The sequence below is a fragment of the Euleptes europaea genome, chromosome 14 (assembly GCF_029931775.1).
Source record: "Euleptes europaea isolate rEulEur1 chromosome 14, rEulEur1.hap1, whole genome shotgun sequence".
Lineage (NCBI taxonomy): Eukaryota > Metazoa > Chordata > Lepidosauria > Squamata > Sphaerodactylidae > Euleptes > Euleptes europaea.
This window is the reverse complement of record NC_079325.1, coordinates 39,890,990-39,904,280: the sequence shown is the minus strand read 5'-3', so window position 1 is coordinate 39,904,280 and position 13,291 is coordinate 39,890,990. Positions and strand designations below refer to the sequence as shown.

General features: G+C 44.9%; 1 protein-coding gene across 1 annotated transcript in view; it reads left to right on the top strand.

Annotated features, from left to right (window-relative positions):
- The window catches only part of MAPKAP1 (MAPK associated protein 1), a 408,697-nt gene that overhangs the window by 154,163 nt on the left and 241,243 nt on the right, over positions 1–13,291 (top strand). The window contains exon 10 of the mRNA XM_056860945.1: positions 4,341–4,478. Within this exon, the coding sequence (XP_056716923.1) occupies positions 4,341–4,478 (138 nt within the window). The remainder of the gene's footprint in view (positions 1–4,340; positions 4,479–13,291) is intronic.

The following is a 13,291-nucleotide window of genomic DNA, read 5'->3' as shown; positions in this document are numbered from 1 at the left end:
AGTCCTGCTTATTTTCTCTATGAACCCATGAATTTTCTCTAGGTCATGCACAAGGAATCATGGGAGAGGGGAGCAATTTGGAAACCCTTCCCACACCCCCAAGATCTCCACCTCTGTTATTATAGAAGTTTGAGAAGGTTACTCCCCGTTGCCCACCCTGTTCTTTATGTTAATTGACTCTCACCTGCTCTCTCTGTTCAGTCTTCATCAGGTGAAGTTGGAGAGTTTGACTGTCTTTCTTTGGGACTTCTTTTCTTTGGTTAATTTACAAAGTCATATTTTTCTGCACGCCTGGGAATCCTCCAAGTATGCAGAGACCCCTCCTGCATCTGCTAGTGGCCCAATTTTATTTCTTTTGTGATTAGCACAGGGCCCAGCCACTGTACTGTTCGATATTGAGATAACAATACAGCTGAACCACAGAATGAAGAGGAAGTGTGATAGGTGTGGAGGAACAGTGTGATATTCCCACAATCAGTTAAATATTTGGATGACCAAACACATGCATTTTGGAGTGAGAGAAGTGTTATTTATCTGAATCCATTTGATCAGACGTCCACAAATACTGTTACTAGTAGCAGTTGTAAGTATACACATGAACACATGAAGCTGCCTTATACTGAATCAGACCCTTGGTCCATCAAAGTCAGTATTGTCTACTCAGACCAGCAGCTGCTCTCCAGGGTCTCAGGAAGAGGTCTGTTCACATCACCTACTTGCCTAGTCCCTCTACCTGGAGATGCCGGGGATTGAACCTGGGACCTTCCGCATGCCAAGCAGATGCTCTACCACTGAGCTACAGCCCTTCCCGTATAATAAGTATAATTTTGGTGGCAAACAGGCAAAGCCTCCTGTGTTATTCCTAGGGGTATGGGATATGTTTTTTTTAAAGCTAGCAACATAGGGAAGCGCAGAATGCCCTTTTTTCCCTTAAAAGGGCACTGGGTTGCATCTTGTCCTGAGATAAAGCCATGGGCCAGCCCCTCCACCAGGCCACCTTAGCACCTTAGCCTAGGCTGCCAGAGGTGGAGGGTCACTTACCAGCCCTGCTGCCACCCCCCAACCTGGCCTCACTCACCCAACATCATGACCTGTCCCATTAGGTTCCTCCAGCCCCAGTGGGTAGCCTGCTTCCTCCTTCTCTTCCTTTGCTGGTGTTGGCCTGACCTCCTTCCCCCCTGCCTCACCTGACTGTGGGGGAGGGGCAAGGAGGCCAGTGGTCTCTTCCTGCCACGGTGGAGGGGGGGGAGGAGGGTGCTTCTCCTAGCAAATGACTGCCCCTTACTTTGTCCCTATTTTTTGCCTTTTGGGAATGGCCTTGTTAAAATATGGCTAGTGTGAGCAACTGGAGTTGTCGTTCTTCAGGGTTCAGATCTTTCTCCATGTCTCAAGCTTCAGTCTCTTGAATGGGGGAGCAGATGCATCTTGTCCCTAGTGCGGAAGCAGGCAAATCAGTGTGCATGAACACTAAGGCACAGGGCATGCACCGCCTCCCTTTCTGCACACTGCAACTGCTGAAGCGTATTATGAACTGTTGATAACATCTTATATGACAATGATACTGTCACCATCCTGGCTTTTAAACCAGTGAAGAATAGGCTACTGTAGAATAAATAAGGTAATTGGGAGTACAGCTCTGAAAATGGGGAATGCTTGGGTGCTAATCCTTGAAGTGATCAGCAGGCACAGGCGTTCCCCTTGTTTCCATCTGTTGAAATGTTGACAGGGCACCGCACTTGCTGTTTGTATCAGCACTTCTGAACTTCTTATCACGCTTGGCTATCTGCAGTTTGATTTTGTACACACACACACACACACACACACACACACACACACCCATTATTAACAATTTAGAGAACTTTTCTTTAAATCTTGGCAGTGGGGCAGTTCACAACATCTGCCATTTAATTCTTCAAGCAAACTGGGCAGCTCCTTCTCGTCTGGAGCTCTGTATGTGCATCCTATGGATTGGGGCCACCCTGCCCACAGAGCCAGGTAGCGTTGTTATGAGGAGGGAAGTTTCTTTTTCTGAACATCACTTTTTTCACAAATAGACAATGATTCCTCTTATTCTTTTTTTTTCTCTTTTAAAAGAAGGGTTTCTCTTTGTAGAGAAATCAGTGCTTCTGTTGGTAACCGCCTTTTTCTTGCTGTTGTTTTATGTTACACACCACAGGAAGACAGGAAGGTTTGTGGAGACATGGCCTGCCTCTGAGCATCTACAGAGTGAAATTCTGAAATTGTGCAGAACCTCCTTTCCTGCCCCTCCTCGCTTCAAATTTCTCTGTGATCGAAATTGAATTGATTAGAAACTTACTCCAAATTCCTGAAAAGAGAGAAAGGACTGGATTGTTGGGTTTCAGGGAGAAAATGGGTAATGAGGAACGAAGAGAATTGCTCTTAATGCTAGTGCCAGGAATGTTTTTCAGCCTGCTGCAAAAAAACAGAAATAGACTGGGTGGTTTTGTCATATTTTTGTGGTTTATGAGATATTTAATTCAGCAAATCTAGTATAGCAAGAAATAGGGTTGATTTTGTTCTGTTGAGTGTCCCTTAGTTCCATTTTTAAAATAATTCTTTTAGAGCCTCTTGTCGGTTACAAAGAAATTCAAAGGAGAGCAGGGTAAGGATCTCTCTCCCGTCGCTTTGCTTTAAACAAAGAAAGCCTCTCCCCGCGTGTTGTTTTTAAATACTCCTTATTCCTTTTGCCTATTTCAGAGTGACCTTGACCTATAACTCGTGACCTAAAAATGTAATTACTTTTAAGTCCTTCTCTGCACAGCTGCCACTATGAAAAAGTATATAGAGAGGTTTGGTCACTCATGTCAGAGGAGAACCTTGTAATTGTAAGCTAAGCAATGAGATGCTGTCTGTTTCTGCTCCGCAAGGCAAGGTTGTTGCTTTGGAGAAGGGAAGGGGGGGGGGAAGCCCATAATAGAATCTGTTATAAATTACTGAGTCTATCCCAGGGTGGATTAACTTCTTAGTTTGCTCCTTTGGCATCTTGGATGAGTGGGACGCCTGTTTGGTTTTCTTTGCTCACTCATCAGTGAAATTCAGAACGGTGGGAACGCAGCCCCCGTTTTCTACTTCCACATCTGAGGTTTGTTTCAGAATTTTCAGTGCAGAGTAATATTAAGACTTTGCACAAAGGCAGTGATAAATTTATTTAGAAGAGAGAGAGAGATGGGGATCTTATGGAAATCTGTTGTAATCTAGCAAGAGTCATTTGAACAGTTGTCCCTATGAAAGGGCACTGTGGACTACTTGCTGAATCTTCCCCATATGCAACACAGGCTCCGACAGATTTATTATTACTGTTGTTGTTGTTATCATTATTACATTAGTATTTGTATTCTTGAATATTAAAAGTGCTTCACATGCATTATCGTAGTGCAGTAGTTGGGAAGATTAGGTACATGAAAGCACCTTGTAAATTAAGCTAGTAACACTATTCCCATGTTGCAGATGCAATGAGTCCACCACGTGAACTTGTGGCTGCGATGAGGGTTGAGCCCGGGGCTGTTATCATGTAGATGTGCTGGTGAATTGTGCTTGCCTGGGGTGTCACTGAACTTCAGAGCTTGAAACTAGCAAACTAGATTTGTGGAAGTCAAGTGTGCCCCCCTATTCTTTACACAATGGATCTCTACATGGCTGAACTTCTAGTCAAGGACAGGCACCTAGATAGGGTTGCCAGGTCCCTCTTTGCCATCGGCGGGAGGTTTTTAGGGCGGAGCCTGAGGAGGGCGAGGTTGGGGGAGGGGAGAGACTTCAATGCCATAGAGTCCAACGGCCAAAGTGACCATTTTCTCCAGGGGGACTGATCTCTATCGGCTGGAGATCAGTTGTAATAGTGGGAGATCTCCAGCTAGTACCTGGAAGTTGGCAACCCTACACCTAGAGTCTGTAGTATCTTTAAATGTTTACTTAATCAAAAAGTATGAATTAACTTTCCAGCTCCTACAGATGCAATGTATTTATGTTAATTTATCTTATTTTGCCCAAATAGGTCTCTTTACCATTTTGCATAATGGTGGGAGGAGCAGGAATGCTGAAGCTCCTCCCCAGCTACTTGAAGACTTCTTCAGCTCCCCGCCCCCATGGCTTATGAGATTTCAGCCATGCTTGGAAACCAAAGGTGTCTCCTGGCGGTCCACAGCTGTCCTTGTTTGGTGTCATTCCTCTTTTGCTCTGCTGAGGCTTCTTTCAGCAAATGTGAAAATTGCTGCTAGTATTTACTTGGGTATTTCCATCCATGCAGGAAATTAGGTGTAGGAGCATTTTTACTTCCTTACTCAATGGTTTAGCAACAGGGCTCTTTTTTATTCAATGCCCAGGTATCTCAGGAGACAAAGTGGAGGTGGATCCTGCGACGAATCAGAAAGCCAGTACCAAGTTCTGGATTAAGCAGAAGCCAATTTCCATCGACTCAGAACTTCTCTGTACCTGTGACCTTGCAGAAGAGAAGAGCCCAAGTAAGTTGTTGTTGTTGTTGTTTTAAAAAAATATGATTTATTCTTCTTGTTGCCACTCCTCATTTTTCACGTTCAGTGGGTGGAACATTTACTACACTCAAATCTTCCCTTTTGCTGGTCATAATTTTCCTAACAACTGCCTGCCCTGATACTGTTCTTCCAGAAGATGCAGAAAATCATTTCCAAAAGCAGAAGTTTGAGCAATTGTAGGGGAGCTGCTGCCCTGATCTTGGCTGCTGAGCTGAGTTGGCCCTGGTTAGTACTTGGATGGGAGACCACCAAGGAAGTCTAGGGTTGTTATGCAGGGGCAGGCAATGACAAACGACCTCTGTTCATATCTTGCCTTGAAAACCATGTGGGGTTGCCGTAAGTCAGCCACAAGTTGATGGTACTTTCAGCCACCAAGAGAACACATTTTTATGTAACAACAGAAGTGTTGCTAACTATTGGCAGGAGGCCTTTTAGTTTTGGACCACTTATTTCTAAAGTGAGAAAACGGTACTTGGGCATTCTCCCCCACTTCGTGGCCATATTTTGTAGTACCTCTGCTGGCAGCAATTTGAATTGGGGCTCAGAGAACCATACGCACAAGCACACTTTCAGTTCACATCCACAGGTCCCAAAATAGGAATTCCCAAAAGAACCAGCCAACTAATATTCAGGTGAGGGTGTACTTCAGTAAGATGGTGCCCAACTGTGAGGAGCAGGACCGGCAAGAAGGGGGGAAAATCTAGTTGGGATCTTGCTGCAAGTGCCCTGCTGAATCTTTTGTATATGCAAATTTCAGCTTTTGGACTGAAATTGAAATGACTGAATGGAGTGAGGCCAGTTGATGCCTGCAGGAATGGTTGGAGATACAAAGACCCGCAATCTTACAAGGATCAAGCAGATTTTGGCCATTAGTGCTTCTAAATAATAATTATCTTGTTGACGAACTCTATGCCCTGGGGATGATCTGTATTAATTTTTGTGTTTTATTGATGAAACACAAGCGTGTTAGTAGCCACTTGCCTGGTCACTTGGAGTGAGTAAAAAAATATATATCTCCAGACCAACCACACAGGAATTTTTTTTGAAAAGATAGTGATGTTTTGTTTGTTTGTTTTCTATGACTGAGATAGGTATGTATGGCCAGGCAAAGTAAGCATTTATTGTGGGCTAGTAACTCTGCTCTGCTCATGACCTGAGTTCAATCCCGACAGAAGTTGGTTTCAGGTAGCTGGCTCAAGGTAGACTCAGCCTTCCATCCTTCCAAGGTTGGTAAAATGAGCACCCAGCTTGCTGGGGGTAAAGGGAAGATGACTGGAGAAGGCACTGGCAAACCACCCCGTAAACAAAGTCTGCCTAGTAAACGTTGGGATGTGACGTCACCCCATGGGTCAGGAATGACCTGGTGCTTGCACAGGGGACCTTTACCTTTACCGTTAGTAACTTATCTAGTCTCACCTGCAGTAGCGGGCAAGCAAATGTATTCTTGTGGGGACATGATAGGAGAAAAGCAAGAGAGAAATTTAAAACATTTCCCTTTAAAGTAAATATCCGAGGTGACATATATTCTAACAAATAAGATAATCATTATAAGTTTAAATAAAACATAAAACAACTGTTAAAATTAAACCCAGAAAGGAGCAATTCAACCCTAGTTGCAACCCTATCAAAATTACAGTTCAACAGAAAGCTTAATAGATATTAAAGGTAAAGGTCCCCTGTGCAAGCACCGGGTCATTACTGACCCATGGGGTGACGTCACATCTCGACGTTTACTAGGCAGACTTTGTTTACGGGGTGGTTTGCCAGGGCCTTCCCCAGTCATCGTCCCTTTACCATCAGCAAGCTGGGTACTCATTTTACCGACCTTGGAAGGATGGAAGGCTGAGTCAACCTTGATCCGGCTACTTGAAACCAACTTGCGTTGGGATCGAACTCAGGTTGTGAGCAGAGCTTGGACTGCAGTACTGCAGCTTACCACTCTGCGCCACAGGGCTCCTTTAATAGATATTAAGTAAGTTTTAATGTAGTTTCTGCAAATGAAGTTTCTGGGTCAGCATCCCCTTACAACAGGGTTCAGTGTACGCAGCATCTCAACAAAAAAAGTTCTGTGGCTGGGTAGGTTCTCAAAAAGTTTAGGGGAGGGGGGAACCATAGAGATAAATAAAATGTTTTTGGGTGTATATGTTCACCAAACTGTTGAACATATGAAGCAGTCTGTGTTATTAGGGCCCTGGAGAGCCACTGCTAATCAGAATAGACAATTCTGACCTTGGTAAATATAACTTACCAAGGTCAGAATTGTGTACTCTAACTAGCAGTGGCTCTCCAGGGCCCTAATAACACAGAGTTTTACCTATGGACTGGAGCTCTCTCAGCTCCCCTTTTCTTCTGCAGCCCCCTGTGTGTCCCAAAAAGCCAGTCCTGAGGATCAGGGGGACCCTCAGAAACTGTACAGGAGAGGTGTAAGGTGCTGCAGTTCAGGGACACCCCCCCTTCTGCTCACAAAATAGATGGTTGGATTCCAGCCAGTGCTTTGATTTCCTAGGGTGTTTCCTGAGTGGAAAGATTTGCCCTGTGAATGTTATAAGTAAATAAATAAAGGGGGGGAGGTAGTTGTGGATTTCCTTCATTGTGCAGGGGGTTGGATTAGATGACCCTGGTGGTCCCTTCCAACACTATGATTCTATGACAAAAATAAATTCAGTCACCCAGGAGCCAACGATTTTCCCAACCAAGCCCTTTCTTCTGCACACCCCTGGATTTTGCTTTTCAAATTTTCTGAGCTTTTTGAAGTTTCTGGGGAAGCAGCATTCTTTGGCTCCTACCTAGGTTTTCTTTGTGAACCAGAATTAAAGCTAAAGCCAAGCAGTCCCTGTGGCCCATAATTATTCGCCATCCAGCCAGCCCTGCTTCTGTATCCAAACCTTTTTGTTTCATTCTCCCACTTGAAATGTCACAGGAGTCTCTGGGGATCCTGAGCTCAGCGCTGTGCGTTGCAAATGGCTTGAAGGGAAGTTTGTTCTTAACTACATTGGGCATCATCTCCGTTCAGCCGGGCAAAGATCATACTTTCCAAATTCCTCCTGGAATTTAAGTCAAGAATCCTTGCCCAGAAGAATGGTGGCTTGATGTGGGGAGAGGGGTTTTTGTTTTTGCTTGCTACAAAGCAGCGGTCTCTCAGTGCCGTTTTAGTCTCTCTTCAATTATGTTCTGAAGTCAAAAGCACTGTTTTTTTATTTGTTCTCTGCTTGCTCCAATTCGTGGCATTGTCCCGGAGTGCCTTGCGAGGGGCTCTGGGTGGAAGGCACCATGGCCGTGCGTTCCAGGGCTTTCTTGGATCCATCACTTTTGAATTTTTTTTTAAGAAGGGGAAGGGAAGCTTATTTGGGCAGCATAAAGGAATGAAGCGCTCTTTCATAGCCCGAGTTTTGCCTGTGATCTTATCAGCAAAGTGATATATGTTTGTAGCAGAGTTTACATCAAAAAATTATTCTTGGGGCTTCCTTGAATGAATTACAGCAAAGGGAGCGAGGCTGAGGGAAGATAAGGGTTTTTGAGTTCTGCAATATATTTTGTTTCCATGTTTTTATCTCTTGTAACACAACCATCTTCCATCTAGTCCTTCTGAGGTGTGCTGGAACGTGTCACAAACGGATGGTTATGCGGTTCCACCCGTGCAAAGACGTTGTTGCTCTTTTTGTTAAAGAAGACGCTTGCTCCAAAAGCATTATGCGTGGGTTGGGTTATGAACTACTCTCCTGCGCTTTTATGCATGTTAGACACAAGGGATTGGCCTTCAAATTGGCTGCTGTGAATATAATGAAGGTTCTTTAGTTGCTGTTGGACCACCAGTCCATCTAGCCAATGTTTTCCACTCAGCGGTCCTGTGTCTCAGGTGTAGGGATCTTCTCCAGCCTTGCTACTCAAGTGGAGGTTTCGGGAAGCTGTGCTGGAGTCTACAGTGTGCAAAACATAAGCATGGCCACTAAGCATTTTGCAGCAGCTCCTTGGAAAACCATGTGACTTCCAAGGGCCCATGTATGGGAGCACTTCTTTTTCTACCCCTCCCCTCTATGATTCTGTTCTGTTTTCTGTCCCATTATAAATTTCCCCTTCCTCTAAGCAGAAAAAAGCACCTCAGCTTCTCCGCTCTTCCCCTTCTGTGTTTTCCTGGCACAGCAAACTATTCCTGGCTCCCCAGTCACGTCGGACATGCTACCTGCTCTCCCTGACCAAGAGGGGTCAGATGCTTTAGTCCAAGTCTGTAGAGAGACCCCCAGACCCCTTCAATCCATATCTGACATTTTGCTGTTGTCTTCTGCGATGGGTTGGGGCATAGTAAGGTCTTCAACTTGTACAGCACGACCTCTCCCATCTCTATAAATTTTCTGGTTTCAGGCTGCTTTGACTATTCCCTGTCCCCAGTTCAAAATGCTTAGTTGTCATAGGTCTACTGAACGTCAGAATGGCTTCCATTCCACTTCAGACCATTGTTATCACTTCTGCCTCTACTTGGTTTTCTCTATTTGGGAATGGCTGAGAATGCTTGTTCCCCCATGCACCAGGCTGGCTCAGGTTCTGAATTTTTATTTGCCAAATAAATCCAGCTTTGTAAACTCAGATACGGGGAGAGGCGCTAATGGCCTCCCTAGTAAACTCCCAGGCCCCATTAGAATCTTGCAAACACCATATCTATAAAGTGCTTGTTTAAATCAGCCGCCATCTGATTATCATAAAAGATCTTGCAGGTTTTGAATCTTGAGGGGAAGCGTCCTGTCGTTAAGATGTAAGATTTAAACCTTAATAAAGGAGCTGCCATTTTTATTGCCAAAAAAGAGCCCTGTATCTCAATTAAGTGTACATAATATAAGGTCTTAAGGAAGCAACATAATAAGCTTAATGCGATTATGTTCTTGGGCAATAGTGTAATTTAAAGGAAATCTGATTCCCTTAATGTCTCTTTACATTGTTCAAAGGAGGAGGAGGGTTGGTCTTCAGTTCCACAAGCCATTGCCCTTTTCAGAAAGATTGCCCCATGGATAGATCACGAAAAGTGATGTGTGTAGCATCGTTGTGCTAATCTGGTAGTCCCAACTTTTCAGTGAGGCAGCGTCTACAGGGATGAAATGTTGCCAGGTTTCACCAATGGCTCAATGACAGAGCTTATGATCTCCATGCAGAAGGCCTCTGGTTCAGTCACCAGTATAAATCAACCAAAAAAGGTAAACTCAACCTGAAAGTGGAATCAAAACAAAAGGGTTGAGCTGAACAACACTAAAATAACAAGAAATATATACATTTTGATATGGTGCACAGTATAGTTAAAAACTCAGGGCCTATAGTGTAGGCTAACTATGTGTTTTTAACTATACTGTGCACCATATTAAAATGTATATATTTCTTGTTATTTTAGCGTTGTTCTGCTCCAACCCTTTTGTTTTGATTCAATCACCAGTATTTCAAGTTAAAGGATCCTCTAATGTTGGAAAGACTCTTCTCTGTCTAAGAGACACTGCCACTCAGAGTAAACAGTCCTGAACTAGATAAGCCAATAGTCTGGCTCTGTATAAATCAGCTTTCTGAGTTCAGCCTCTGGCCTCTGGGACTAGACCATTAGAATTTTATGGAACCAATGTGCCATTGGTGATTTTGCCTGTGCTGTACATGAGCCACCCTATGGGTCTTGCTTTATCATTTTTTCAGCCAATTGTTTACTTGCTCCAAGCTCCACCTCTTATTTATATTATCAAAACATATGTGCTTGTTCTTCCAACTTATGAAGGAGATTCCCCAAGGCAGCTTACAGCAAAGCTTAAAAGTACAAAACCATACCAAATAACGAAGCACCCAAACCAGTTATAAGGCCAAACATTGACATAGCCATCAGACAAGTAGCTGAGCCCCTAGAGATAAAGCACCGTTGTTCAAACGGTGGAGGCACACAAAGGAAGACTTCAGAGGATTCCTAAACTCTATGGGAAGAAGCGATCCTTAAGATCTCTTGGGGCCTTACAAGATGGGAGATACTCTTCCTCTTAGGCTTCTCCCTGCACCTTCACCTCAAATTCATGACATCTCAGCCTTTCTTTCTGCCTTCCCCTCTCCATCTAACTTCTTGGGTGGCTCTGAAGTTGCGCACAAGCTTGCGCCACCCACACAGTAGCACTCGTCAGAGATTTCTAGTTGGAGGCGGTGCCGAGCACCAAGCTTGGCAGGAGATGGCAACCTCTCTTCACCATTTTCTTCCTTTTTGCCTCTCCATATAAATTTGTACTCCAGTTTGTTTCCAAACTTGACTTTCTGAACAAAACCATATTTACCACACCAAGGAAAAACCATCCTTCTTTTTATAACCATTATTATTTAAAAGGCTACCGCTGCCAGTGAGTAGCTTCAATTCTCAGGCAGGTCAAACAAAGGCCGCCTTTTCTCTATGGGTTCGTGCACATATTGGTGGCTTCAGGTAGTAATTTAATTGCCGGCGTTGTGGCACGCTGTTTTAAGATTTCCTTGAGATTCCTATTCCATTGTTGTGCTGGGGCTTAACAGAATGTTAACCTGGTAATAGGCACAGGGCCTCCCCATTATGTGTCTTGCTATCCAGCGGTTCTGCATGGCTAGTTAAGGAAGATGGCAAGAAGATTAATGAAAGCTGCCTAATACAGAAGGGGGTAGGTACCTTTCGCAAGACTTTCAGCGAGGGCATATTAGAGTTGAACCGGAGGGGGGGGGGCTTTCCTTTATCCTGCAACCTTTGAACCTGCCTCACTGTCGAGACCTGCCAAGAGAGCCGACGTTTTGATTGATGTTGCTACACGAGTCAGTCTTTCCCGGTTCATTCCACATCTGCACGAAAATAGCTTTTCCAGCAGAATTCAAACTGGCTGGTTAGTGATAGCCAAATTAACAACCCCAAATGCCTTTCCCCCCTCTTTTTTTAAACACTGCAAGCAAAGCCAAAGTTACCTGATATTTTCATTTTGTGCTGGAGTCTTCTATACATCATGTGTAGTAGGAATCAAGTGGACTCGTGAATGGATTATGTCAGGTGCTATTGGAATGCAGCCTTCTAAGTCAATGGGATGCTTAAAGTACATCTGCTTAGCTAAGGGCTTCTCCACACGGTTATGCTGCCTCAAGATGTGTAGTCCAAATGGGACATGCAGGTTCTGGAAGCCACGCGTATGAAACAGGTGCAGTCATTGGACAATCAAGGTTTGCTGTATCTTGCTGGCCGAACAGAGGCTTGTTGTGGTGTTCTGGCCCCACCACTTAAGGGTGAGCCATAGATGCATCTTCTTGTTAGCGTGACTTCCTAGTGCTGTGGTTTTCCCCCTCCACGGATAACCTTTTTGGTCAAGTCTTAATGGATAACCTCTTGCACTCCAATCCTATGAAATGGTTCAGCATGGTGTTTGGGAACTCTTGATCCTTCAAGAGGCGAGACCTTGCTCTCCGTGATAGATAGCAGCTTTGGCAAGGGCAGGGTCCAGATGACCTGGAGCCATGCAAGGCCCCCATATGAGCAGACCGCGTGGCGCTTTTTACCACATGCAGAGGCAGTCGCCTGCAGCCTTCAGCACCCAGCACTACTACCGTCCTCCGCTTCTCCGGACTTCCGTGGCTATGGAGAGATGGTGACCCTGATTTGGAGTGAGGAGGGGTCCCAATGCACGGCAATAGATGCTACAGGTGTACGCTTTTAAGCAGCTCCCTAGTGGCTCCTCATGATCGGAACCCCCGCCACCCAACACAGTTAACAGTTTTTTTGTAGAGACTGTTTATTTAATTGGATTGGAATGAGACTTTGGAGACGGAGTGCTGAAATGCTGAAAGGGGAGGGCAGAGGGGTTCCTCCCACACTTCAAGGAACCCAAAACAGCTTATCATATTGTTGGTACTCTCTATTCATGCTCAGAAGCCCCGCCCCGTCTTCGAACGTTTCCAGGCTCTGTCCAAGCACTGAGAGGCTCCAGAGTTCCCCCCCCAAAAAAAACAAATCTTGCTATTGCTGTTAAATGCATCCATTCCAGAAAGGCCTTTTTGTGCAAATAGCTATAGAGCACCATCAGGAAGTTAGCGTTGCCTCATCCTCTTTAACAAATATGTTTTGTAGCCCTATTAAAAGGGGATCTTCATCTATCCTGTCAAAGTCAGCCTGCTGGGTCTGTTTCCCCCCCCCCCTCAGTTTAATTACACTATCCAATTAAAACGCCTTTGCTGCATTCGGATTTGCTTCTCCTTGGGCTTGAGTGGATATGACATTTACAAGCCTCGCCTCTCAAGCAGACAATGGTGTGATTGATGAGGTGCAGACGCAACGAAGGAGCCCGATTGCAACTGTGGAAAGGCTGCTTAGTGGAATTTGATTTATTTATCATCTCTTCCCAAACAAGGGGGCTCGGGGACTGGCAGAGGCGTGGGGGGGGGGGGCAGCTTGGAAAGGGATATCAGCCATTGAGTGTCCGGGCAGTGGAAGACTCCGCTTCCACGTCCATATCTCCGGCACAGAAAGCTTTTTGTTCAGAGATTGGCTCTTTGATACCCTTTCACAGTTCTTGGTGGTGGTGGCGGCGAGTCAGTGCTTGCTAGCCTGTGGTTTGATGGTAGAGCACATGCTGTTCACGCAGAAGGTCCCATGTTCAATTCCAGCTGAAAGGATCTCAGGTAGAGATCTCAGAGCAGATGGGCCAGTCATTTATTTATTTATTTATTTAAATATATCTATGCCGCCTTTCCCACAGACCACAATATGAGGTGGCATTAGGTGGCTATGCTGCATGGGTGGGGCCAAGACTCAGTGGTAGAGCATTTGCTTTGCA